Below are 25,615 nucleotides of genomic sequence, written 5' to 3'. Positions count from 1 at the left end.
TTTTTAATCTTTTGAAGTGGTTTTTGGGCTTAATTTTTATATTACTTACTGGAAACGATCACAAAAACAATTTCTGACTACTCCACTGTTTAAACATAAAAGGTATATTATTTATGTTACAATAATATTTTTATACTTTTATTACATAAAATAGAGTCCTTTGCATATCTTTTAAAATTCCGAACTTATTGAAATAAAAATAATGTAACAGCACAAACCGAAGGTACATGAAAACATTCTATACTCTGGTAAATGTAGTTTATGATATATCGGTACTGCTAAATTGTGTTTGCCAAACGTTCAAGAGAAATAAACAATTATTTACAAATTTTTAATTTCACATTCCGAAAATTGCACTTAACCCATATAAATCAAATAAAGGGTTTGTGCGTCTGTCTGTCTGTGTCTCGCTTGGCCCAGACAAATGGACTTAGCGTTACCAAATTTTGGTCATGGGTACCTTGGTCCAGGCCCGAATTGAAGACGAAACGTTTCTTTTTCCGAAGGTTTAGATGTACATGTAAAAAAATCGAAAATAACCAACATCAGTGTCAAATTTATAGTTTTCGAGGTTGCTGAGATGAATGGTCCAACAACCGCTGGCGTTTACGTCTAGGGACCCATCACTGGGGGTTCACAGAAATATGTAAAAATGCTCTCCACAAACCTTTTCTCCCCGCACGAAGAGCCGGCATCTCAGCTAGTAAGATCATTATTATTTTGCAGGTACATCTTTGGTAATGCATTTTATTATTATTTTTAATCGTATTATTATTATTATTTTGCAGGTATATCTTCCACAGCCGCATGGTCCTCTAGCACAGATGAAGATCAAAATACACGGGAGATGGCTGAAAATGATGCTGATTTTGTTGAATCATCACCTTCGACGAGCAGAAGAGGAACGACACATTTCATTACAGATAAGTTATTGGCAGCCCTCGATAAGTGCAGAATTAGTGATAGGGATGCCCTTCACGTGATAACAGCAACTGCTGAGGCACTGAACTACAATCCACGAACACTGATTTTAAGTAGGTCATCCATAAGACGTTTAAGGCAGGAATTTAGGAAGAGAGAGAGCCAAGACATTCATGACCAATTTCATTTAAACAATATGACCTCTCTCATTGTGCACTGGGATACTAAACTTCTTCCTGAAGCAAGTGTGCACGCAAATGTAGACAGATTACCAATCGCAGTGTCATTTGGTGAGAAAACACAACTGCTTGGAGTTCCGAAACTGGACAGTGGTACGGGTAAACATCAAGCGGAGGCAGTGTTTGACACATTAAATGAATGGGGCGTCACAGACAAAGTGAAAGGGTTATGTTGCGACACAACGGCCTCCAACACTGGCTGCGTTAAAGGTGCCTGTGTTCAACTGGAACAGCTTATCGGACGAGAGCTACTTTACTTACCTTGTCGAAGGCATATTTACGAATTGGTATTAAGGAGTCTGTTTGATACGAAGTTGCAATTGCCAACATCAGGTCCAGACGTGTATTTATTCAAGGAGTTCAAAGAACAATGGGCAACATATGAGCCTGGAGTAAACGACAGTTTTGTGCAGTCGTGTGTTCAGAGTACTCGTGACAGTGTTCTTCATTTTACTTTGAATACTCTCAAACAGCAACAGTGTAGGGATGATTACAAAGAATTCTTGGAGCTTATCATATTTCCTGGAAGTGCATTACCGAACGGAAATAATTTCCACTATCCAGGTGCCTTACATCATGCGAGATGGATGTCAAAAGCCATCTACAGTTTGAAGATATTCATGTTCGGAAAACAGTTCCGTCTTTCAAGTGTTGAAAAGAAATCCCTACGAGACATTTGCGTATTCCTTGTTAATCTGTACGTCGAAGCTTGGTTCACGTGCACCAATGCTATTGCTGCACCATACAATGATTTCCAATTTTTAAAGAAATTGAGGGAATATCCGGACCAAGACATCTCCAAGACTGCACTGCGCAAGTTTTGTGGCCAGCTGTGATACCTGTCACCCGAAATCATTGGCATTTCTTTATTTGATAAACGGATACCAAAAGAAACCAGAGTAAACATAGTGAAAGCAATGAAGTAATGTGATGTATCCGAAGAAGCTTGTAACAAGAAGCTTGTCCTACGTTTGGAAGGCATTGACACAGTTTCAGTCAATTCGTTACTCCCCAGACAGTGAACTTCTTTACACGGTTCCAAATATCAACTGACTTCTTGGAAATTGACCCTGATATCTGGGAAACAAACGAAGGCTATAAGGAATCATTTGATCTGATTTCAAACCTTCTTGTGATCAATGATATTGCAGAGCGTGGTGTGAAATTAATTCAAGAATATAATAATGTGTTGACGAAAGATGAAAATCAGAAGCAGTATTTGTTACAAGTGGTGAGTGACTACCGTGCACAATACCCAGACAGTAACAAAGCAAGTGTAATGAATATTTAAGCTAAGGAAAAAAAATACTACTACTTCTGCTGACATTATTTGTCTATTGTTTGTATATTTTTATGCTGTTTTCAATGTACAAAATTGATGTACTCGGATTCATGTGCTGCGAAATTAATAGTTACATTCAGATGCAATTTAACCAATACAGTCTAAAGTATGTAAAATAAATTTGCCTTGGGCACCATTTATTATTATCCAATTTGCCTTAAAATTTGCACATAAACATGACATCATAAAAGGAACAATCCTAGGGGGTGAGACCAGCGCAATCTGAAAATTGATATTTATGGACCACCCTAATATATATATATATATATATATATATATATATATATATATATATATATATATATATAATATACTGAAATGGAAACACTATTTGACATATGGCAACCCGATTCCGATTACTCGGGCGGAGATTTTTCGATTCTAGTCTTATTCATTAAGTTGTGTAAGTTTTGTTTTGGTTACTTGCATAGTTTTTAAGATTTAAGTTTAAAGTTCAATATTTGTAATGTACTAATCTTCTGTCGAATAAAACTTCCGTATCCCAACCCCACAACATCGCAAACACGAATCGAACGACTATTACCATCGCTCTCAGTGACATCAAATACTATTCCACAAAGTTTGAGCTAAATCCAGCTCTTCTTACTCGTTATGTGTTGGACTACAACACTGTCTATCAGATTACTGTATTTTCAATAAAAAGCAGAAAAAAGAGTGCATTGCCCAATATGCACAACGAACAATTGCTTCGGGCAAGGTTCCTTCTGTCGGATTACTGGAGGTTATGTCAGACTATAGATACTACACTATATTTAGAATTATTAGTGCGTATATACTTCTCTTCGCATTCAAGCATTCACTGGGTTTGATTAATCAGTTCACCAGCAAATCAGCGACGGAAATACCGCGAGACAGTGACATCAAAAATCGAAATTGCAAAAAATTAGAGGGAAAATGGCGACCACAAAAAACGCGACAATTTAAACTCGTCGTAATTTGTCATCGCGGTATGTGGAGTAGAGCTTTTTGAGACAATTTTGATTATGTTGTTGTTTTGGCTATCGCCTCTTTTGTAGTCGTAGTTTTTGTAGTCACATTTCATTATTCATTATTTCACTGTGGCCGACATAGGACGGTCAATCTCGAGCTCCGGATTAATAAAATTTTAATTTTGTACAAATGTTTTTATAGTTCTTTTTAGTGTGAAACAAATTTTAATGAGTGTGGACATTTCTGAAAACGCTAATCTTACTTTTTACAATGTTTTACAGTGTATAACAATTAGTTTAGCACAGGCGTTTTCGGGCAACATGTCTGCGCCATATTGTTTTATAAACCATAGTGTTTATCAATTTGCTTAAAACAATTTTATACTTTTTAACAATGTATAGTGTAATAGCTGACACGGCTTATGGCTGCAGTATTAATTCAACCCATTAGTGGTTTTAAGAAAGAAAAAGAAAAGTAGTCACATTTTGTTGAAAAGAGTGTTTGATGTCACCATTTTGGGTGGTCGTTGTCGCTTTATAATATTTGTTGGTTTCGCTAGTCGCTCTCTTTGCGTCGATATTTTGTCATGAAATCGACGATTCAATGTGGTATATTTTTGGGACTGAAATAATCTATTTATCTAAGTCAATTTTGGGCGGAGATGCCCCTGAGGAAAATGGAAAATCAATTTCAAAATTGTAATCAACAACAATTTCCTTTTATCTTTTAATATTTTGTTAAAAAAATCGAAATTTCTACCATATGCCTGAAAACTATTTATCATATGCTTTCATTTCTTGTAGATCCCACAAAATGAAGATGAATGGATGCTTGTAGCAAAAGAGTTTGAACATAGATGGAACTTTCCTCATTGTTTAGGAGCTCTTGACGGAAAACATGTGACTATAGTGATCATAAGGCTCCTATTATTTGAACTACAAACATTACTTCAGCATTGTGTTAATGGTTATCGTAAATGCTAATTATGAATTCTGAATGGTAGATGTAGGAGCCAATGGGCGCGTATCGGATGGGGGAGTGTTTTCAAATACACTTTTCTATCAACGACTTTTGGAAAATAAGCTCCATATTCCTGAGCCTGCAGTTTTACCACAGAGTGATCTGGAAACGCCGTATGTTGTTGTAGGGGACGATGCCTTCCCACTTATGGAGAACTTAATGAAACCCTTTAGTCAAAGAAATCTGACCAAGGGACAAGCTGTTTTCAATTACAGATTATCTCGTGCCCGTCGTATTGTTGAAAATGCGTTCGGCATATTAGCTTCCCGTTTCCGAATTTTGTTGCGAACCATAAATTTACATCCAGATAAAGTCATTATCCTGGTTCTAGCATGCACCTACTTACATATTTTTTTTTTTACGGAAGAAAAAAGTAGAAGTATACTACCAAGGAGGTATGGATGTGGAAAACACAGCGACTGGGGAGATCACAAATGGAGACTGGAGATCAGAAGGAACTGAACTAATGTTACTTCCATTACAGCAGCTTTCAGGAAGAAATGTCCCTGTGTCTTCGAAAGAGATACGGCTGCAATTTGCACGCTATTTTAGCACTGATGGAGCTGTGCCATGGCAGGAAAATGCATTGAACAAAACCTGAACGTTTGGATTAGATCAGTGGAGAGAATGGTTAAACTTATGGTGATAACAGGGTGACACTGAACAAAACAATATGAGGTGCTTGATAGTGTTTGTTCTTATTTCGTATATGGCAGCTTAAGTAATACTTCTACATAAGTGTTTAAGTGGAAACAGTAGTTTTGTATCATTTGTCTTTCGAGGTATAAAGTTTGTGTCATAGAAGGATGGAAACATCTACAAAGATAATACATTTCTTTTGATACATGCAGCAAATAAACGCGGTGTGTGTGTGTGTGTGTGTGTGTGTGTGTGTCGGGAGGGAATGTGGGGATGTTCACTTTCTTTTACGCAAAGACGGCGCTACAGGACGATCAATCTCCTCTAGTCAGCGAATTGAGTACTGGTACGTTGAAACTTCGGTTTATAATTTTATTATTCTAAATAGCACAGCCTAACTGGGCTCTACTCAAATAGCTTAGACGAACAAAACTTATTTCAGTTTTAGTACTTCATTGTTTCTGTGAACAATATTATATGTAGTTAAACAGTTTTATATGTTTATGTTTGTGAGAGATAAGTAATTCCGATCATGTAATATGCAAATACATATGTACTGTATAATTATTTTATTCTCTAATTTCTAATATACGTTAATGTGTAGTATATAAATAACACCTACCCTCAGTGGCGGAACTTCAAAATCAGCCCCCCTCCACACACACACACAGATACAGAACTTTCCAACACAGACATTCAAAGTCAGGCAATGAATGACACAATGCAAACACGAGTAACTGCATGTAATAATCAGAATATTACCGGTACTTTGAATTAGGACTATTTACTAATTGTTTAAAACTGAATGTAATATATGTGAATGGAGTTTTCATGATTGTTACACTGTTATAATTCAACGAGGATATGTATGTGTACACGTCTGATTAACAGTGAAAGTTGTGGAAAAATGTTAGGGTAAAGGCACCGAATATGGAATACTTTTTGCTTCTTCTTTATTTCTTAGAAATGCATACTCCAGAATAAAATTATTATACATCATAATACTTGCGGTACCTTTGCAAAACAAAATACGAGTATGAAAGTTGGTTCCACATTATTGATTTTTTACAATATTACAAAATTGAAAGAAACTCAATTTCCCATATTAGGCACATCCGGCTCCTAATATGGAACACTACCTGTTCTTAAAATGAAATACTAGAACAAAATATGCGCGTCTGCCTACAATGCGACATTAGGATAATTCGAGCACAGGCAACGCATTCGAGCAATTTATTTATTAATTCAAGGAAATTAGCAAAGGAAGAGTTCGAGCCTCCAACTCCGAGATCACATCGGTCCTTAAGATAAGTCTACGAATTGGAAAGAACTTGGCCTCAGAAAAAGTACCATCCAGGCATACGCCTGATGGGACTGAGGAAAACCAGGAAAAAATGTAACTTAGGAAGGGCGGTCTGAGCAGGGATCGTGCTCATGCTCGAATTATTCAAATGTCGCATTGTAAGCATTGTGGCCTATTTATTATATTTGGTAGATCTATAAGATAAGTAAACAAAAGTTACATAACATTCTTAAGATAATTAAAACACAAAACAGCAGAAATACCAGAATTTTACATAGTATAAAGATAATTATCGAACTTGACTGAATTTATTCATTATTAGCCCTATGCTTGTAAATTGCTGTAATAGGTTATAATAGCTACTTATTTTAACTTTTGAAGTAGCTATAATATCTTTTACCTTGGAGTAAGCATGCTTACTAGATACAACCAATAAAAAAATAACAAAATGAAATATTCGGGGAAGTAAACTACGTGCGACAACTAAAGTGTAAAACTACCCTATATAAAAGTAAAAGTTCAAACATACTGGATTAGAGTGCCTTTAGGCTTCCAAATTTTGATTCTAGTTTTACTTTGCAAAACAATGGTCACAAACATACTCTTCTCCCCCTTTCATGGGACACTTTTCGTGGGACCATGTTTTACAAACTGGGCATTTTAACCAATCCCTCTCCCCTGCACTGAGCGACCACAATTTACCACAATGCCCACATTTCTCATCATCGTGATCATCAGCAGGCTCACTTAAACTGTCACTATCTTCGTTCAAGTCACTCATTGACTCTTCGGATTAACTTTGTAATTTGCAGTCGCGTGATGTCATTTTTTTGGGCTATTTCGATTGAATTTTCTTGGGCGGGGCTTGGAAAACTAAAAGTTTTTTTTAACTACTTGCAATGACGAGGTAAAGGCCCATAGTGAGGAAGTAGAGGTAGCTTCTTAATCGTTTTTGTGAGGAGTGCTCGTAACTACTTTCACCTCACCTAGCTTTTGACCACGAGGTTGCGACGCTGTGGTTGTCGTTGGTAGCAGACTCACTACTTCAATCGGTACTGTCGTGTTGTTCTCTTCACTTTGCACTATAGACGACACGGCAGTTTGAATATTTGAACCAATAAACAATCTGTGAAATCTTCATTCGAATCGGCTCAAGTGTTCAGGAGTTATGAGACACACAGACAGATACCCACACAGACAGACAATACAAATGCCAAAAGTTTTTACTAGGAGACGTTCGCTGACGCTCGGTTTAAAACATGCCAAGTCTAATATAACTTACAATTCAGTTATTCTCCTTCACTTCTAGTTCACATACGTATGGATGTATTTAGGAATATTCCATATTAGGATCCTGCAACTATTCTGTAATACTCCTGCTCGGGCAAACATCCGATGTCTTTACTTGTGAGGTGTAGACGCGCGTCAATCCATACGGTGTTTTCTGGATCCATCAACTTGCAACCCAATCACAAATATTTAATCTTCAGCTGCCGGTATCGCAGGTATGCGCAACTGTCAAAATTGAAGATGCAGTGTCGTCCTTCGGGCTTAGTCTCCATCCGCGAAGAAGTGAGCATCTGTGGCCCAGTGGATACGCCACCCCATTTTCCTAAAATGGGGAAAATTCTCGGTTCGCGGTAATGACGTGAGTACATGGAAGGAAAAATACAGATCACAACGCGAGGTGAGACTTATGTGTAATCCTCACGTAACATAGTTTATACTACACACATAATTGTACATATTAGCAAATAATCCTAAACAAGATTTTCATAATTTAAAAAAGTACAAATCTAAAATAATTAATAAATACAGAAAACCTTTAATCATGACTTTCTAGAAATCTACAACTGAAAGTTTGAGTATACAATTCTTCAATTTACATTTTGTATTCTGATTGGTATCGAAACCCGAGAATACCACAAGTCATACATACATAATACTCGTCGTAACATAGTAATATTAAAGACCATTTGTTAACAGGTAAGTATTGTATTTAATTCATAATACTCTTTTGGAAAATGTTAGGCGTAAGATAAATAGAAAGATTTCATACATAGATATACGTGTGTTTAAATATTTTAATTGATATTCTATATTTTATTGTTGTTGTTCTTTTCTAAATATTTATTTTTAGAATTCCTGGATATCTTCGTTATAGATGATTATGATGATGTCCTGTTGTCGGTACCACGTTTATTTCTTTTTTTGTACATTAGATATTATTATTATTATCAAACTTATATCATTTGAATTATTACTATTTAAATTATTTTATATCATTTACACTTCAGTAGTTATACATGCTTTTCATTTCCCTTTTCATGTTTCTTCGTAGCAATGATTATATTTCCTATATTTTCATTATTTTGCTTTAATGTATCATATAATTGTATAATATTTATTTTTTTCTTCATTTTAATCATTAGCAATGGCAGCAGTACCGGTTATACAGAACACATCTTCAATATATATAGACACCAGGTTGATCGAATAACAGATAACATCCTACATCTCTCAAATGGATGATTGAACAGGATATAAAATATAAAAGACACATATCTATGATGTATGTTATGTTAGAATATAGTAGACGCACATTTTGTCTTGTATTTGAAATTTTGAAATGTGTATTCTACAGCTGAAACGGCCTGAATATTATAAGCTGATTGTTTAAGATGATACATGAAATTTGGATAAGGTTTGTCGAATTATTTATTATGTTCAGAAATTCATAATGTTGGTTATTCCTGGAGGCAAAAGAATATGGGAGAGAGAGAGAGATCTCCCAACCTAAAACTTTTAGAGCAGCATCGCTTTTATCTTAACCTCCTGGTTTCGAAAATCTTCTATAATTCTATAGTTACCTTGGTAATATATAATTTCTTCTTATTCTGCAAACGCAGGAATAAACATATATGTCTAATTTCACTCCAAAGCACAAATGTTAATTAATTATTTTAAAAAAGTATTTAATCAATTCGTGATCTTACCGCTTATATTCGCCAATATTTTAAAACGCAAAAGGATCGTTTAATAAAATCGCAAAGTAGAATCTCATAGAAGTACATGTATCAATTTTTTCTTCTTCGTTTTCTAATGAAAATATCTTCAGTTACAGATTAGCAGACATATTAACTACATTCAATTCAAACTAAAAATATTAAACGTTAAACAGATAAAATTGAACAAATAAATAATAATATAAGAAAAATAATAATATAAGAAATAAATAATATGTAATGCATCCCGAACAGATAGAGAACAGGGGCGCATTACATTCTCCCTTTTGTTGAAAAAAAATTTTATCGTGAAATAAAATTTCAATTACTTTTTTTTGTTGTCATTTGGGATGTCAGATGAGACAGTATATTTATTCAAAATCCTTTGTTTTTCGTCCCCTGTACAGTTGAATATTTTCAGGTTTCTAAGATTATGTGTTCCTACATTTTTACGAGTTAATGTTTCTAATATGGCACAATTCCTCAATAGCTTTACTACAACGTAGGGTCCAACATAACATGGTAAATATTTGGCCGTTTCACTCTTCGACGCAGACGATAGATGATGAGTCTTCTTCATAACTAGATCTCTTGGTTTTAATACTACACTTCGTTCGTTAGCTTTAGCCGCTGTATTTTCTTCAGAGAATACAGGATTCTTTATTGACAATACTCTATCAGCTAGATCCAGAGGGTATAATTCAAGTGGCCAATTATAGGATCTCTTAAAATTATCTATCCATGAATATGATAAAAATATTTCCGCAGGTATTTGTTGTGTCATCGTATTTACAGAATGATTCAACAAATCCTGGGTCCATTTTAAAAGCTTACTCCACTTCGTTTGTTTATCTGCACAATAAGTTCTAATTAATCTGTTTAGGTCTTTATGTTTTCTCTCCACTATTCCGTTTCCTCGCGGATTGTACGGAGAGGTTGGAACATGTTTTATATTATGCTGATTACAGTATTTTTTCCAGATATTCGACATAAACTGAGGGCCTTGATCAGTGATAAGTATATTCGGATAAGGAATGATGTAAAAGTAATTTTTCTCTAATGTTTTTATAATTTCACTGGTGTTGTCCTTTCTCAAAGGATAAAAGCAAACAAACCTTGAATATATATCAACTACAGATAATATGTAGTGATATCCATTGCTGAGTGGCAATGGGCCCTCTAAATCTAGACATATTTTATCGTGCTTAAAATGTGCAGTCAAATGATAAGTGTCTTGTACCAATTTTCTATGGCTATGTTTGGATTTCGCACATTCGAGACAGTTCCTTATACAGTTAACCATATCTCTCTTTAGTTTCCGCCAGTAAAACATAGCACGACCAAATGCCAAACATTTTTATACATCAGTGTCCCTGTTGATGTATCTTCTTTACCAAATCTGCCGCCATACTGCTGGGAATAACTAACAACCAAGTTCCTTTTATAACGTTTCTAATGAAAAGCACATTATTTTGAATCTTGATATAAGAAAAGTTTGGATTGTTTGTTAACTTTCTGACAAGACTGACAATAACGATCATTTTGTTGCTCTATCTTGATTTTCTCATACTCAAATAATGTAGGATCTGATTTAAAAACCTACAAAATTTCCATAGTATTGAAAGATGTCACGTGTAGGGGAGATTTGTGTTTTATTCTTATTTTTGTTCTCTTGAGCTTCTGGTGGATATCTACTAAGAATATCCGCTATAAAATTTTGTTTTCCCGGGACATGCTCGAAAGTTAAATCATACCTTTGTAGCTTCAAAATTATTCTAGTTGTTCGGGAGTCTAGATTTTTGAGAGAAAATGCATACGTAGCTGCGTGATTATCGCAATGTACTACCACGGATCGTCCCAAAATGTAGTTTGAGAAACGTTCGCATAAAAATAAAATTGCAAGTAATTCCAATTGGAAAATTGTCATAGACAATTCAATCGACGACTGGCGTAAACAATTACTGTGATAGCGTGTTCTTCATTTTGATATTGTCCCAAGTAACCAGCCAAATTCTCAGCGCACGCATCACTGAAAAGATGGAATGTCAATTCAAAATTCGGTTGACCCAAAGCTGGAGGTTCACTCGCAAGTTTTCTTAGAGTATCAAAATTCTTAAATATATCTTCACTAAATTTAAACGGCACATCTTTTTTTAATAATTCATATAACGGAGTTGTTAGTTCTGCATAACTTGGAATATGTCTGTGACGCCAACCTACAATGCCAAGGAAAGACTTTAACTGCCTTCTTGTCTTTGGTATTGGAAAACAACGAATGGCCTCATTGGTTTTTGGGTCTACTTTTATTTCTTTGCCGCTGACATGTCCCAAAAACTTTAACTCAGTTTGTATCCATTTACATTTTTTATAATTTAAAGAGAAGTTTGCAACATCAAAAATTTTCATCACAATATTCAAATGCTGGAAATGAGTTTCGATGTCCGGCGAAAAACAAAGTACATCGTCCAAATATACCGTTACGAACGATCTTGTCTCCATCGTAAAGAATTTATTCATTGTCGCTTGAAAGATAGCTGGTGAGGAACGTAAACCCATAGACAACACACACATACAAAATTGTCTGCCAAGATAAACAAAGCTTGTGCACTCATAAGATGCCGGGTGAAGAGCCAAACCATAATAGCCGGAGGTACAGTCGAAGGAAAAAATATTTTGCTCCTGATAATCGAGATAAAATTTCAAATATGGGCTCCACCTGCACTTTCGGAGAAATAACCTTTTTGTTTAGCCCCCTTAGATCCAAAACGGGACGTACTCCACCAGACGATTTTCTCACGCAGTGCATGGGGTTGCGATACGATGACGACTTTTCTATTGCTATTCCATGCTGTATCCACTTTCCTAATTCTTCTTCAAATTCTTTACGCATTGCTTGCGGAATATTATACAGATTTCCAACTACAGGTTCTTTATCTGTAAGTTCTATCCGATATGGTTGGGTTTTTATCCTTCTAGGATACTCCGTAAATATGTGACGGTGCTTCACCAATAGATCAAATAACTTTCCTTTGTGTTCCTCTTCTAGATCCGACCTGTTATTTACCATGGTCCTTAGTTCTTCCTCTGTAACATTGGGCTCTGGATTTGGAACTTCAGGACACTCATTTGTTATTGTTAGCTCTTTGCTATATTCAACTAGATTCACAGAAGGGAGAGATAAATGTAAAAATCCCGATATCTATGGTTAATTCTTCCCCAACATTGTCCGTCAGCGTTACTTCGCGCTTTCCGCTATCTATAACATATTTAGTACTATTTAGAAATGGACTGCCCAGAAGCAAATCGGGTTTCATATTTTTTACAATAAATAAATGTGTTTCAAAGAGATGTCCACATATATTAATCGTTAATAATTGACGGCCTTTAACTTGTACATTTTCTTTATCAGTAAAAGTTCCTAGTTTCACTGTTGATTGTGGGCGTAGTTTAGCTGAAGGAAAATTCTTTACTATTTGCTTCCAAATAATGTCAGATAACAAATTTACTTCTGCCCCAGAATCTAAAACGCAAGTAAGGGGAATTCCTCCTATTGTACCATGAATAGTAGGTGATGTGTAAGTATAAACTTCGTCCGTCATTGATCTTTCCTCTTCATCGTCTTCTATAATAAAAGATACCATATAGTATAAATCATTGTTGAATTTTGATGACAAAGTTGGTTGATACTTGTTGAGAGGGTGTATATTTGATGTAGCGCACCCAACTTCCCTCTCAATATTTGGCTGCGCTATACGTTTTTCGAATTACCAAGAGTAGCAGTCTGAACCGACGCTGATGGTTTTGTCGTTGTTGGCTGTTTTGCTGACTTTCCTGTCGAATCGGCTGTATTTTGTCGCAATTTATTATTTCTCCACCAATACGGACTTTGGTACCAGGGTGGTGGAGGACTATAATTAGGAAATAACCATCGTCTCCTTCTCGGTCTGGGCATATTACTCTTCTCATAGCTGTTGCCTCCATTTGGTGCATTCGTAGTAAGAGGACTCGGGGTAGACAGTGTGTCCTGAACACCAGTTACTTCGGTCTGAACCGAAGTATCAGTGTTAGATTTTTTCACATAATGTACTTGTGGTCGTTGATACATTTTACGATTGTGGTCTCGGCTTTCCACAGTGCCTCTTCGATAATCACTATCACTGTAGTCCTGTATTTCCGCTAAGCGCAGAAGCAAATCATCCACGTTTTTACTGGGTGTGCCACGTAAAATCTTCGCATCATCAGCCGGAATACTATTCAAGATTAAATCTTTAAGTTCTTCTTCGTCCACAACACTTGTTATACTTTGATATTTCTGCACAAGAGCCCACGCAAAGTCTGACACTGTCTGATATTTATTTTTATCATACCGCATAAGTTGTAGTTGCCTTTTCTGGGCACGCTCTACTCGTTGAGACAGATATTGTCTTTCGAAGCGTCGCACAAAATCCTCGTAGGTTTTCAATTCACCTTCGACACTCCTAAACCATGCCTCAGCCGATCAAGTTAAACATAATGATGCAACAACCAACTTGTTTTTTTCAGATAACTGAAACAAGTTCAATGTCCTTGTGAGCTTATCCAGAAATGTTTTGGCAGTGCCATTGAATTGCCCATCAAATTTCGGAAAATCGCGTAGATCGCCGAACTTTATTCTTTGTCCTTCAATTTCGTTATCGTTGTCATTTAATTCGAACATAGGGGAAGGTTCAACCATCGGTTGTACCGCTGGCTCAGTTCTTTTTGTTGCATCATTCAAACTTCCTGTCACATGCTGTTTAAGTGGCTGACATTGTTCTTCTGCGACTCTACTTATAATTCGCGAATCGGTTCCTATTTTATTATCTTTTAATGCAGATGTCATCACATACATGGGTTGGGACTGTGCTTGGCTTACCGTGGTAACAACGGAATTTGTATAACTTGTGGTGACACTAGCAACACATGGAAGTATGTTTTCAACTTTATTTTCGCTAAGTTCATGGGTATTGTGTATGTTTTTATCTATTCGAAGAGTTTGAAATCCTTCCTCCAGAGTTTTAACTCGTCTGTCCACTTCTCCTTCGAACATTAATAACTTTACATGAGTTCTATATATTTCTTCCTTCCGTTTTTCCTGGTCGGACTTTATGTCGCAAATTAGAGTATTCATACTATCCTGCCATGTAACCATTGATTCTATTGTGGATTCAACTTCATCAATTTTCTCCTTCTTTTCCTCTTCCTTTCATTTCACTTCATGGATTTCTCCTTTCATTTTCTCCAGTTTCTCATTTACATCCTTTTTAACTTCGATCTTGAACTCACCCATCTCCTGAGTTCGTCCATCTTATTATGCCAATAGGAATAACATTGTTCGAAACTACGGCTTATATTAATATTCAGTTCTTTCTGAAACTGCTTATTTTGTTTGCAGATAAACCGCAAAAACTCAGTCTGGGTCATCTCGTTAAAATTAATCTCATCGATATCTTTCACTATCTTCTCATATTCTTCTGTTGTCTCTTCCCAAAAACCAACAAACGGGGTTTCTTTATCATGTTTCCTATTGTGAACTTTCATTTTTCTCTTTTGTAGACTTCCTTTTCATTTCTTTTAAGATTTTTTCCAACTGATCATCACTCTCTTTATTAATCTCTAAACGTTTCTTCTCTCTTCTTTTATGTTTGTCCTCAAAATCTCTCTTTTTTAAACTTTTCCTATCTTCTTGTTTCCCATCTTCTGTTTCATATTTCTTCTCACTGCTTCCAACTTTTCTACTACTGCTTTCTTTCTTTTCTCTCTTCTTGTTTTTACTTTCAATATCAGAATTTATTTTCTTCTTTCTAGCTTCTATTTTACTACTTTCTTTCTTCTCTCTCTTCTCTTCGCCTTCTATATCACGTTTCAACTTCTTTCTTTCTTTTTTCTCTTCAATTTTGTCTTCCAGAACGGGTTTTGTTTTCATACTATTAGTTTCTATATTCCCACTTTCTTTCATCTCTGTCCTATGTTTCTTTTCGTCACCAGTATCACATTTCGACTTTCTTCTTTCCTTTTTAATATCGGTTTTTTTTCTTCCTTTCTCTGTTCAACCTCTCTTCTTCAGTATCGCATCTTTTCTTCCTTTCTCTCTTCGACCTCTCTTCTTCAATATCGCTATTTTTCTACCTTTCTCTCTTCGACCTCTCTTCTTCAATATCGCTTTTTCTTCCTTTCTCTCTTCGACCTCCCTTCTTCAACATCGCTTCTTTTCTTCCTTTCTCTCTTCGACCTCTCTTCTTCAGTATCGCTTCTTTTCTTCCTTTCTTTCTTCGACGTCTCTTCTTCAGTATCGTTTCTTTTCTTCCTTTCTCTTTGCGATTTGTCTTCTTTAATATCGTTTCTTTTCTTGCTTTCTCTTTGCGACTTTTCTTCAGTATCGTTTCTTTTCTTCTTTTCTGTTTTCGACTTCTCTTCTTCAATATCGCTTTTTGTTTTCTTCATCTCTGCAGGATTGTTTACTTCTGGCTCCCTTACTGCACTTGCAGACATTTCCACCACACTCTCTTCATTCAGATTTTGTTTTATTTTGCATGGTTCACAAATCCACCTGACCTGTGCCTTACTCCAGTAGTCATATTCGTCCTCATTTAGATTAACACATCTGAAATGATTCCACGAACCACAGTCGTCACAAGCTATTGGTTTTTTGTTTTCCGGCATTTGTTCTGTTGCACTGTCTTTGGCATTCTCGTCATTGCAACAAACACAGAATACACTACCACTACTATCACTTTTTTCCATTTTTTGACATTTGATTGGAAGAGCTCTTCTAATGCCACCATTCACTCCCAAATTGAAGAGAACAAGTTAAAATTGTACATATGAAATTTTCATATAATACTTAAACACTTTTCTCGGAAAATTTTATTTAGGATCATAAACAGTACCATCTTTCCTTTTTTTAACATCTCAACATCATTAGCTTTTTACGCTTGTTACCATGACAACAAATTCGTCGCTGGTTCGCCATTTTGTAATACTCCTGCTCGGGCAAACATCCGATGTCTTTACTTGTGAGGTGCAGACGCGCGTCAATCCGTACGGTGTTTTCTGGATCCATCAACTTGCAACCCAATCACAAATATTTAATCTTCAGCTGCCGGTATCGCAGGTATGCGCAACTGTCAAAACTGAAGATGCAGTGTCGTCCTTCGGGCTTAGTCTCCATCCGCGAAGAAGTGAGCATCTGTGGCCCAGTGGATACGCCACCCCATTTTCCTAAAATGGGGAAAATTCTCGGTTCGCGGTAATGACGTGAGTACATGGAAGGAAAAATACAGATCACAACGCGAGGTGAGACTTATGTGTAATCCTCACGTAACATAGTTTATACTACACACATAATTGTACATATTAGCAAATAATCCTAAACAAGATTTTCATAATTTAAAAAAGTACAAATCTAAAATAATTAATAAATACAGAAAACCTTTAATCATGACTTTCTAGAAATCTACAACTGAAAGTTTGAGTAGCCTATACAATTCTTCAATTTACATTTTGTATTGATTGGTATCGAAACCCGAGAATACCACAAGTCATACATGGCATTTATTCCGAAGTTGGGCGTCCGCTTTTGCCACGTTTTTTCGCTGTTAGCTCCTTTGCACACTTTTTGCAATTTATTATTAGGTTCGTTAATCCGTGCTCTTCACAAACTTTTAAGGGATTTTGCTCGTTATCAACGTATTGCTTCACAAATGTTAAAACTGTTAATTCATTGCACTTGTACATTCGCCATGTTGATAACATAAATGCTCGTTTCTTTCCCACAATGCAACTGTTCGGTTACCTTGCGCCAAGTAGTTCCCTCCGCTCGCCATATAGTCCCATGTTTATAACCGCTTATATATAAAAATAAACAGATTTTTCGAGAATCTTATATAATATCAAGCACACAAACGATCAAATTATCCATATCTTTCCTATAAATTTTAAAAATTTTGCTAGAAACGGACGCCACACGTTGGAATTTAACCCGTCATACATACATAATACTCGTCGTAACATAGTAATATTAAAGACCATTTGTTAACAGGTAAGTATTGTATTTAATTCATAATACTCTTTTGGAAAATGTTAGGCGTAAGATAAATAGAAAGATTTCATACATAGATATACGTGTGTTTAAATATTTTAGTTGATATTCTATATTTTATTGTTGTTGTTCTTTTCTAAATATTTATTTTTAGAATTCCTGGATATCTTCGTTATAGATGATTATGATGATGTCCTGTTGTCGGTACCACGTTTATTTCTTTTTTTGTACATTAGATATTATTATTATTATCAAACTTATATCATTTGAATTATTACTATTTAAATTATTTTATATCATTTACACTTCAGTAGTTATACATGCTTTTCATTTCCCTTTTCATGTTTCTTCGTAGCAATGATTATATTTCCTATATTTTCATTATTTTGCTTTAATGCATCATATAATTGTATAATATTTATTTTTTCTTCATTTTAATCATTAGCAATGGCAGCAGTACCGGTTATACAGAACACATCTTCAATATATATAGACACCAGGTTGATCGAATAACAGATAACATCCTACATCTCTCAGATGGATGATTGAACAGGATATAAAATATAAAAGACACATATCTATGATGTATGTTATATTTGAATATAGTAGACGCACATTTTGTCTTGTATTTGAAATTTTGAAATGCGTATTCTACAGCTGAAACGGCCTGAATATTATAAGCTGATTGTTTAAGATGATACATGAAATTTGGATAAGGTTTGTCGAATTATTTATTATGTTCAGAAATTCATAATGTTGGTTATTCCTGGTGGCAAAAGAATATGGGAGAGAGAGAGAGATCTCCCAACCTAAAACTTTTAAGAGCAGCATCGCTTTTATCTTAACCTCCTGGTTTCGAAAATCTTCTATAATTCTATAGTTACCTTGGTAATATATAATTTCTTCTTATTCTGCAAACGCAGGAATAAACATATATGTCTAATTTCACTCCACAGCACAAATGTTACTTAATTAATTATTTTAAAAAAGTATTTGGCATTTATTCCAAAGTTGGGCGTCCGCTTTCGCCACGTTTTTTCGCTGTTATCTCATTTCCACACTTTCTGCAATTTGTTATTAGGTTCATTAATCCGTGCGCTTCACAAACTTTTAAAAGATTGCGCTCGTTATCAACGTATTGCTTCACAAATGTTAAAACTGTTAGTTCATTTCCCTTGTACATTCGCCATGTTGATAACATAAATGCTCGTTTCTTTCCCACAATGCAACTGTTTGGTTACCTTGCGCCAAGTAGTTCCCTCCGCTCGCCGTATAGTCCCATGTTTATAACCGCTTATATATAACAAATAAACAGATTTTTCGAGACTCTTACATATTATCAAGCACACAAACGATCAAATTATCCATATCTTTCCTGTAAATTTTAAAAATTTTGCTGGAAACGGACGCCCAACTTTGGAATTTAACCCAGTATTTAATCAATTCGTGATCTTACCGCTTATATTCGCCAATATTTTAAAATGCAAAAGGATCGTTTAATAAAATCACAAAATAGAATCTCATTGAAGTACATGTATCAATTTTAATTTTTCTTCTTCGTTTTCTAATGAAAATATCTTCAGTTACAGATTAGCAGACATATTACCTACATTCAATCCAAACTAAAAATATTAAACGTTAAACAGATAAAATTGAATAAATAAATAATAATATAAGAAATAAATAATATGTAATGCATCCCGAACAGATAGAGAATAGGGGCGCATTACAATTCCATATTAGGAAAATCGCCATTTTGAATAGTTCTCTTCCTACACACGCTTACGTGATTCTCTGTGTTCTGAATCTTTATGCCCTTATGGTATACTGTATATGTAATCTAAATACCACAAACTCAAAAATAATATATGATTCTTTGCGTACATCCAGCAGCCTGGAAATATACGCCAGAAAATGTCAAGCTCTTCAAAATAATATTCTGCACCAAAAGAAAATGTTATGTTACCGTTCGGCAGCAAATCACTCATGCGCAGACTGAAGGCCAGTGGCGGTGATTGGACGTTAAAAGTGGGGGGGCAAGACATGATCTGAATATTTGTATATCAATCTTAGTTTCCCTGATTGTTTTTAACACTTTCTTTGACAAAAGGTTGTATAACTAATAGGATACTATCTTCTTCGGTTAAAATACCGTATATCGTATTTCATATTTTATTAATTAACTAGTCAAGAGCAACGCAAGTAGGTACTATCCCTTTGTACTATTAAACAACCAAAGTGCCTTGCTCATGAACATCTTAAAATTTTGTCTGGAAAATTGTGTGATCAGATTATTTAATAACAAGCTTACAAAACAAATAAATAGAAATGATAATATTAAATATAGTAATGAATAACTAGTCTTGTTTTGTGGAAGTTATATTGAAACTGGCTCTTAAATGTACGTTATTACTCTTAGAAATGAAAGACAGTAAATACTACAAGAATATGCTACGACATTTAAAGCAATATTTGCTTTTGCAGCTTCCATTAGGTACAGCTTTCCCTTACTTGGAACACATTAAAACAGAATAGTACTTAGAATCACTCCACACTCCAGTTATAGAAAATAATCCTAAAACCTAGAATTGTGTTGAATTCACTAAATTTCATTGTATATACACTCATACGCCCCTAAACACACAACTTCACTCGTATATTACACTACAAAACAATGAAAGAGGTAGTTGTTTCTTATTACGCTCTTTTTAATAAACATTCCTTACTTTACAAAGAAGAAAAGACATTTTAGGAATTGTCAATTTTTATACAATTAAAGAATACCTTGAGATTTTATTTTTTTTTGGCGAAACGTTCTCTCGGTTAGTTTCAAAGCGGCTGACATATCGAGCCTTTGTAAGAAGGGGGGTATAGAAGCAAAACCTGCTAAATCCATTTTCGAATTTTATCTGGAAACAAAGAAAAAGTGACGCCCTCATGTTTTCAGAATTGTTGAACAACTTTTTTTTTGTTTGTTTGTTTAGTGGTTGATTTCACTCATTTGTATTAAATAGTGACTACTAAACAAAAAACTGTTCAACAATTCTGAAACAAAGGGGTGTTGTCACTTCTTCGTTTCCTGACAAAATTGAAAAATGAATTTAGCAAGTTTTGCTTCTATATCCCTGAATTGTAAGTATGCTGCAATTGTTGTGCTCCAATAGGTAAATTTTTGTGCGATTTTCCGTGGCAATTAAAACACAATTCCTGTAGCTTTCTTAACTTCACGGGAAGACAACCAATACGTACTCACGGAACGGCAAATATTAAATGGTACCATTTTTTCTATGAAACAGTAATACATACAAAAACTTTAAGTTCCAAATGGAATTATATACATTAATGGGTTACTTCAAAAAAGTGGGGGGGCAATTGCCCCCCTTTGCCCCCCCCTAATCGCCGCCCATGCTGAAGGCATCACTGTCTACAAGTTTAAGTAAGGTCTTCTCGGTAGCAACACATATTAGAGTAAATAGTCTGGTATTTCATATTAGGAACGTATTCCATATATGGCGCACCCACCCTATGTTACTTATTTTCCTAATGATCTTTTGATTACGAGTTACATACGCATATACTGTTGTGAAATCTAATTTGTATTCAAATAAATTTTGTAATATATTAAATTTACCTCAGACTCGTAGCCAAATGGATTGTAACTGTTCCGAAAGTAGTTCTAAACTTATTCAGAAAAATAAAGATATATCTTTTCCCCCAACTTTGATCACATCAGGAATGACAAAATCAGGTGTTATACCCACTCAAAACCAATAATCTTAGGGTACAATAGTGCATATAGTTTGCAACGGGAGTAACAAAAATTATTTTTCTTGGTTGCAATTTCATGTCTGACTAAAATCACACACATATAATCAGGGCCTCCCTGCGGTTGCAGAGGCAGTAGTTCCGCCACTGCCTACCCTACAAAGTTTTTTTTTTTTCTGTTCGTAAGATTGCTCTAATTTAGACTTTAGTCTGGCAATGTCAGCTTATGACCTTTGTCTGATCAAGTTTTTCACCCTGGCAGATGTTTTTGGGTACTAGAGTAGACGAAATTTGACGTTTGGTGTTGGTGAGCTCATTGCTTGATGAAATGACAAAGCAACTGTTTGTAACAAGCTGCTTGCAAAATGGATCTGCAGCCATTCAGTCAAGGATTTTTTTTAACCTTATCAACTAGAACACAAAACCTTTTATACGAATGCAACAAATACTCATTGGAGGAATGATCGGTGTCGTTGGGCGCTCGAAAATGCGCTGTTAGGTGAAATATGTCATGCAGATGACGTCACTAGCAGAAAACCCTGTATGTGGAATTATCAATCATGTCATTGCTGGACAGTGATGCCAATTGAAGGGAAATTTCCCTTGGCGCAGGGAAATTTTGAGTAAATTTTGAAGAAAAGGGAAAAAGGGAAATTGCTTGTAATCTCTCAATATTGCAGGGAAATTTGAACCTCTCTTCAATCATTTATGGATTGAATGTATTTACGTATCTCATTAGTCTCATTAAAATTCAGTATAAATTCAATCAACATCCTATTTGTTCCAAACATAATCCGTTGCACATATTTCACATAAATTCTCACAAGTTATCTTGCTTTGCATTCGTTAATATTTATCAACATTACACATCGATCAACATATTCAGTTAAATTCGAAACATTACAACAATGCTTATTTAAAATCTTTTATCAAAATTAATATTCCCATTGTTGAATTAAATGCAATGCAATAAGATGAAATATTTCTCAATTAAATTATCACTCCAACTATTATAACAGTTTGGTTTTCCCAATCAGATGTTTTCCCCAACCAGAAAATTAATTGTGAAGAGGATTAATCGATGTAAGAGAAGAAAATCTGCGTATCGTGAATGTAAATATGTATATATGGGCGAATACTGGGTCATTAGTGTATGTATGTTTGTATAAGTTTACAAATTTTCTGCTGACTGTGCGCACAGAATTATAAATTCTTAAGAATTCCGTACGAACATTCCTCGTATACAGCCAAAGACAGTAGCAGCTAGAGTTTTCTTTGTCACTGTTCGTATTCGTTTCAGTAAATATGGGAGTGCTGTTCTTTTGTACCTTAGGTTACATTAATATTAAAATCTATCATGATATCTAGTATAAAAATTAAATTTACATAATATTTATTTTATATTCTTTATGATTTATTTAGGTTGTCCGTCCTGACCGAGGTATTTATAGGGTTTTTCCTCAGTCACACCAGGCAAGTGCAGAGATTACACCTTTAACATAGGTCCTAGCCTACACCTTTCCACATCCTTTTCCCTCCTCTATCGCGACGCCTTAGATACCTAAACAACAAATAAAGTTCAAATTCTGCGTAAGCTCAAAAGAAGGCTGTCAGGTATCTGCTTGTGTGTGGTTATAAGATTGGGGTGAGGGGTGGAAGCGAAAACGATTAAAAATACGTTTACTAAATACAGTACTTGAACGGTTTGGATGAAGGGAAATTTTGTCCGGAAAAGGGAAATTCTGAAGCTTGTGAAGGGAAAACGGCTCTGAAGGAATTGGCATTGCACTGTTGCTGGAACTCCCGCGCTTCGGTGTTGGCCCAACCCCCTTCGGCCGCGAACTCCAGAAACTATTGAACTTAGCAGCACAACGACTGTTGTTAGGCTAGGTGTCAAGTCAATGTGGTATATTTATACCAACAGGTACGTTTGAAGTGGTGCGGTGTGAAGAATGAAGCCTATGTCATTTGTTTTGGGGGGGGGGGGGTTGAGAACAAGGTCACAAATGAAAATATCTATCATAACATATAGCACAAATTTACCACTACTTATATAAAATGAAAACATGTGTGGTCAAAAATATAAAACTATACTTACTAGTGTTTCTTCCACATCAATTATTCCATCCAAGGTCGAAATACCGGGTAATTGCATTTTCTGGTCCCTCAGAAAGTCCATATGGGAAAAATACCACAACGAGGGTACATACACGTCATCTGTTCCACTTCCAGATCTTGTACTTGCATTTATCTTCTTTAGTTCTCTTCGGTATGCAGAACGAAGTGAATTGATTTTATTCCTCACTGACTCTCTATCCGCCGTTTGATCTATTTCCTTCATTTTATTCACCAACTTCTCATATGCCGCATTTTTCAAATTCCTGTTTCTATAATCTTCACTCTTTACCTTCCACAGTTCAGGTAAATTTCGATAAAGTTCAATAAATTCTCTCCAGAATTCTTGATTCGTATCCATTGACGACATAGCGCAAGAAATAAGCGTCTGTACACTAGGCCTCTTACTCGGAAATAAAGCTCGTGTTTGCACAAGCATGTCCATACACGGTCCACGTGTTTGCGCAAACATGAACCAGTTCGATGTGGAAAATGTTTGCACAAACGTTTGCGCAAACAGTTCATACAGCGCCACATACAGTCAAACTGTTTGCACAAACAGCCTTGTTTGCACAAACCATGGTCTGGTAGTCAATTAAAATAAATTACTAAATAATAGCTGTTTTGTCAACCAAGTAGAAAAAATTTTCTTATCTATTACCAACAGTAAGTTTGAAGCTTTCAAAATTGTTCGCTGTGTGACGCTAGTTTACATGTAGCAGTTAGTGACATCTAGTGAGATATTTCTGAAGTCTGTACTCACGACGTTTAGTTAAACGAATGAGCAGAAACAGCAATCATTTACGCCAGTGACTTCTATTAGATGTAAACAAAAATTGAGACGAGCTTACTCATGGCTTAGTGGTTAGCACGCGCGCCTTTGGCGTGGGATATCTAGGTTCGATTCCCGACCGGAGCTCAGGTGGTTCGAATCCACATTAAGTTGTATCATATAGCCTCGGTACTAAACGGAAAATGTTTCAGTTTAAAGAACCACGACTATGCCCTTTAAGCTAAGGAAGACTATGATTAATGCAAGTGAATGATGCTGAAAGATTTGGTGGGAAGAAATTGGAGTACCCCGAGAAAACCCACGGACACGATGTTGTCTACTACAAACTTACTTGACCGGGATCGAACCAGGGACAGCAGCACGCACCATTTGTAAGCGCTCTGCCACTGAGCCACCGTGTCCCCCCTCGCTCCTGAACGGGACGACGAACTCAAAATGTAATCAAATCACAAATTTTGAGAGGCAGATCATGAATCCTATTCGTCTGTATCCTTAGATATTAAAGAAGATAGCTTTTCATGTTAAAATAAATTATTTTCTTCAATGGCGTACACAGAATTTCATCAAGGTGGTGTTTTAACTACGAAGATCATGTTGTTTACTAATTGTAGTATATATATTTAAAATCTCTGGGGCCACGGTGGCTCAGTGGTAGAGCGTTCACCTCTGGTGCTTGGGGTCCCGGGTTCGATCCCAGTCCCCGCCAAGTGGACTTTGTGGTGGACAAACACCGTTTGCGTGGGTTTTCTCGGGGTTCTCCCGTTTCCTCCCACTTTCTTCATTCCAGCATTTCATTCATTACTCATCATCACCGTCTCCTTTAGCCTAACCGGCATATCGTGGGACGTAAAACTCAAAGATTTCATTTCATATTTAAAATCTCAAATTTGTGTTCCGATTCAGGAAAACGATGATAATGAGATGGATAATAATAGTAGTGGAATGAAGAAAGTGGGAGAATTCCGATAAAACCTACACACCGCCAAAAAGCCCATTTGACGAGAGTCGCCAGAGGTTAGTTCTCTACTACTCACAAGTAAACCTTACGTTTGGGTGAATCGAGTTGCTGACTGAGACACATATGAGAAAGTAGTACTAAATTTGGTCAGTATTTCAGTGAAGTTGTAGGTGCGAAGCTCCAGGGGCTTAGGAGATACAGCTACCAGAACATCACATGGAAGTACAGAATGGTTTTCATACAGTTGGAGGTAAAAGCCCTGTAAGACCTCTTGTAACAACAAAAGGTGAATAACAAATATATGGGTACATATTAGGACTAGGGGGAAGTCATATAGTAAGGGTATATCTGACGGTGACCATCTTGAAATCCGCCATTTTAAATTAAGGTTAAGTTTTTAAAATAGGAATAGGGTCATGTGATACATGATTGAAGGCGCAAATTTAATCAGAAGAACAATGGTGACGTTAATTTTGATTTACGCGCAATTGATAAAAAGTTACAG

At 35.7% G+C, this 25,615-nt stretch overlaps 2 protein-coding genes across 2 annotated transcripts in view; one reads left to right on the top strand and one right to left on the bottom strand.

Moving 5' to 3' along the window:
• LOC145678029 (uncharacterized) overlaps nt 1-23,987 on the bottom strand; it is a 30,029-nt gene extending 6,042 nt beyond the window's left edge. The window contains exon 1 of the mRNA XM_081748207.1: nt 23,343-23,987. Within this exon, the coding sequence (XP_081604333.1) occupies nt 23,343-23,831 (489 nt within the window). The 5' untranslated portion in view covers nt 23,832-23,987. The remainder of the gene's footprint in view (nt 1-23,342) is intronic.
• LOC145678923 (uncharacterized) lies at nt 695-1,996 on the top strand. Its single transcript, XM_081749532.1, has one exon. The coding sequence runs from the start codon at nt 848-850 to the stop codon at nt 1,994-1,996; it is 1,149 nt and encodes a 382-aa protein (XP_081605658.1). The 5' UTR covers nt 695-847.
• Nucleotides 23,988-25,615: the final 1,628 nt, after the last annotated feature.

This window comes from Thermobia domestica, chromosome 2 (assembly GCF_964235325.1).
Source record: "Thermobia domestica chromosome 2, izTheDome1.hap1.1, whole genome shotgun sequence".
Classification (NCBI taxonomy): Eukaryota; Metazoa; Arthropoda; class Insecta; order Zygentoma; family Lepismatidae; genus Thermobia; species Thermobia domestica.
Note: the sequence above shows the minus strand (reverse complement) of the source record. Positions and strands in the feature narration are given on the sequence as shown.

What these genes read in the sequence shown, in the direction of transcription:
- LOC145678923 (XM_081749532.1), top strand. Translation starts at nt 848, where the DNA reads ATGGCTGAAAATGATGCTGATTTTGTTGAATCATCACCTTCGACGAGC.